The 3,406-nt window shown below is 68.1% G+C and overlaps 1 protein-coding gene across 1 annotated transcript in view; it reads right to left on the bottom strand.

Annotated features, from left to right (window-relative positions):
• The window catches only part of SLC12A9 (solute carrier family 12 member 9), a 45,890-nt gene extending 43,021 nt beyond the window's left edge, over window positions 1-2,869 (bottom strand). Inside the window, exons 1-4 of the mRNA XM_019503420.1 lie at window positions 2,040-2,869; window positions 1,257-1,394; window positions 626-925; window positions 27-134 (exon numbers count right to left, since the gene is read on the bottom strand). Of these exons, the coding sequence (XP_019358965.1) occupies window positions 27-134; window positions 626-925; window positions 1,257-1,394; window positions 2,040-2,772 (1,279 nt within the window). The 5' untranslated portion in view covers window positions 2,773-2,869. The remainder of the gene's footprint in view (window positions 1-26; window positions 135-625; window positions 926-1,256; window positions 1,395-2,039) is intronic.
• Window positions 2,870-3,406: the final 537 nt, after the last annotated feature.

Genomic DNA, 3,406 nt, shown 5'->3' with positions numbered 1-3,406 from the left:
CCACCCCCTGCCCTGCTGCTCCTCACCGGACATGTTGGCCCCGGCCATGATGCCCGTGCAGCCGTTGAACATGACGGCGAAGACAGTGCTGAAGCTCATGGTGCGCTCCGTGGTGTAGTCCACGCTGTAGCCAGCTGTGGGGCACAGAGCAGGCGTGAGGCCCTCAGGCCACGGCAGGGGCCACCGGCGACACCACAGCTGCCACGCGGCCTGCTCCCCCACATAACACAGCTCGCAGCCCCACGCTCGGCCCTGCCAGCCCAAGCCGGGGTCCCCTCAGCCCCGAGCACAGCCACAGGCATGGGAGCAGCATCAACCCAGGCCCAACACCGGGCATTGCCCGACCCCTCCACAGCTCAGACTAGGTGCCCGCATGCCCGCTGGCAGAGAGGTGCGGTGGGCACAGGGGGCAGACTCCAGCGGGCTCAGCCCAGGGCTTCTCTCCACCCCCCAAGGCGAGTCCCAAGCAAGCACCAGCCCCTGCCGGGCCGGGGGCGGGCAGGGCCAGGGGCCCAAGACGTATGGGGAGGAACGGAGGGAAGAGCAGGGCACAGCAAAGCAGGTTCAAGGCAGGGAAGACGGCAGGGGAGCCGGGCAGGGCTCGGGAGCTGCAGGCGCGTCTCACCTGCCAGGTTGCCCCGCAGCGTGGCCAGCCGGAAGCCGGTGAAGGAGCCGTTGAGGCTGACGGAGGTGTTGCCGTGCGGGCGCAGCAGCCGCACCACGGTAGGTCCCACGGCAAAGAAGCTGACGAGGACGGTGCCCAGCACGCCCATGACGACAATGAAGATGAGGAAGGTGGCCTTGGCGTAGATGGAGGCGCCCACCAGGCACACGACCAGGCACAGCAGGAGCACGAACGTGCCGTAGAGCAGCTCGTACCAGTAGCTGCGGGGCAGGACCTGGGAGCCGGTACCCGCGCTCTGGCCTGCCGAGAGAAGAGCCGGGGTGAGCAGGGATGCAGGAGCAGCCCCCCACCCCTCGCTGCCCACTCCAGGGTGAGCTCAGGCCTGGGGCAGAAAGGCGCCCGCTTTGCGCTCATGACCGAGCCCCTCAAACTCGTGATGCTCAGAGCAGCCACGCTGGGCCGGGGGAGGACAGGGGCGTCATGTCCCGACGATGGAGACTTGTATCCGTGCCCTGGGCCCAGCACCCTGGGGGAGGCTGCTGCTCTGGATCATCCAGCGCTGAGAGCCGTGGCCTGGGGTGGGGAGCAGCCCATGGGGAGAGGGACAGGCCTGATGCCAACAGTGCCTTACCCGGGGGGATCCCGTAGATGTCAACGATGGCCTCGACCAGCCCCAGGACGTAGAGGGCACTGCCGCAGACATTGGCCAGGAAGAACATGATCCCCATGCTGCCCCCGAACTCGGGGCCGAGGGCCCGGCTGATCATGTCTGCACCAGGGTCAAGGAAGGCAGAGGAACAGACGGGGGGTGGGAAGGCCCCAACATGGGCAGTGGCGCCACCCTCTGCCCCCTTCCCCGACAGCAGCCCCTAAACACCCCCTTCACGGTATTCAACACCCACCCTGGGCTCAGCCCCCAGCCCTGCCAGTGCCCCTCAGTCGTGCCCCATAGGCTGCACTTCCCCTTGGGGCAGGTGTCATGGCCTCTGCCCCACCCCCCTGGTCCTGCAGCCCCCAGAGCAGCCCCGTGGGCCAAAGGTGCTGCTGGGTAGCTCCAGGGCCTGGCACCAAGGAGCTGCACCCCTGGAGCAGGGCACGGGGCCCCAGCTTGGCTCTGCCCCAAACGCACCTCGACTAAGGCTCTTCCAGCTAATGTTGGGGAGCTTCTCCCCAGAAACATGCCATGCCCCTCTCTGCAGGTTGCCCTGGCATGGCAGGACCCCAGGCAGTGAGCATGACCACCACTGACTGATGGGGGTCCAGCCTGACCCATGCAGGGACATGGGACCCATGCAGGGACATGGGACCAGCCTGGGGAAAGGATTTGCCTTGCTAATGCCCCCCACACCGCTCAGGGATGGGCTTGGGGGGCCGGGCTGGGGACCAGGGGCAGGGCATTTCTGGGCAAGGATACAGTAGGCTCCACCGGCGTCCAGTGCCCCGTTGGTGGAGATGGCGCACACAGACAGCACCGTCATGCCGATGATGAAGTAGGCCACCACGAACATGGCCAGAGCCTGGTACAGCCCAGCCTGTCCCACCACAAAACCTGCCGGCGGGCGGGACACACAAGGGCCAAGGTTAGGCTGGCACCGAGCGCTCCAGCACCCTGCACTAGCTCCGCGCTGCAGTGCCAGGACCAGCCCAGGCAGCAGGCCACCGCTGGCCCCCCTGCGAGGGCAAGTGGGGGGACACAACACAGGGACCCCAGGCACAGCAACCCCCACCACCGGCTCCTCACGCACCCCGAGCCCCACCACTGCCCGTGAGCATGAGAGCCTCCTTTTCCACCCCCAGGCCCTTTCCATCCCCTGGCGCTCTCTGGAGACCAGCGAGCACACCGTGCACTGCCACCAGCCACGCGCTGCTTGTGGCAGGGCTTGGCCCACGCCGTGTGGCAGCCCCTGCAAGGGCCCCGCATCCAGCTGGCGGAGGCCGTGCCCTGGCTGAGGGTCTTCCACACGCCCTGCCTCCGCGGCTGCGTGCTGGGCCCTGCCACCTGTGCCACGTGGAGCCGGGCACGGCACCCGCCTGCGTGGGGCCAGCCCCACCATTCCCCCGGTGGGCACTAGAGGGTGCTGCTGCTCCACTGCACGCAGCGCCAGCGCCCAGCACCGGACACCCGAGGCGGCCAGACCCCAGGGCATCCGGCCACGGGCCGCTTCCAGCCCCGGCAGCCTGGCCCGTGGACAAGGGGGCAGAAGGGGGCTGCGCACACACCGCTCCCAGCTGGCAGAGGGCAGGATGGGCAGTGCCAAGCCTGTTCCCAACCCACAATGCCCGGGTATGCCAACACACCGCCTTGCCACACCCCTGTGGCCATGACCCAGCCCTAGGCTCCCCGCACCACTGCCAGTGCCCTGCTGTATCACCAGAGAAAGCCCCACGGGCCCCAAGTACCCGTCCCCCTGCCCCTAGCCCTGCCAGCCCAGCCCAGGGCTCTCGATACAGTTAGTTCAATGCAGCTCCTCCCACCCCCGACAGCGCCCACCTCTGCCCCTCTCCACCTGGGCATGCGCACGGTGTCCCCCAGGGCAGGTGGTGGCTGCAGACCAGACTGGGGCACCTCTAGCTCGATTAAGCCGTCTCCAGACACAAGCCCCAGGCCCTTCACCCTCCTCTGGCTTTGCTGCACTGGGGGAACACCTGCTGGGCACCCAGCACTGCCCAGGCTGGCTGTGGCTCTGGGGGAGACGCCTGGGCCTGGCACACATGGCACCCAGCTGAAGGGCAAATGGCAGAGGCTAAAGGCCAGTGCAGCAGAGGCAGGGGCAATGCCCC

The sequence above is a fragment of the Gavialis gangeticus genome, unplaced genomic scaffold, assembly GCF_001723915.1.
Source record: "Gavialis gangeticus isolate Ggan-Ray unplaced genomic scaffold, GavGan_comp1, whole genome shotgun sequence".
NCBI lineage: Eukaryota > Metazoa > Chordata > Crocodylia > Gavialidae > Gavialis > Gavialis gangeticus.
The sequence above is the reverse complement of the archived record's forward strand: the minus strand, read 5'-3'. Positions and strand labels throughout refer to the sequence as shown.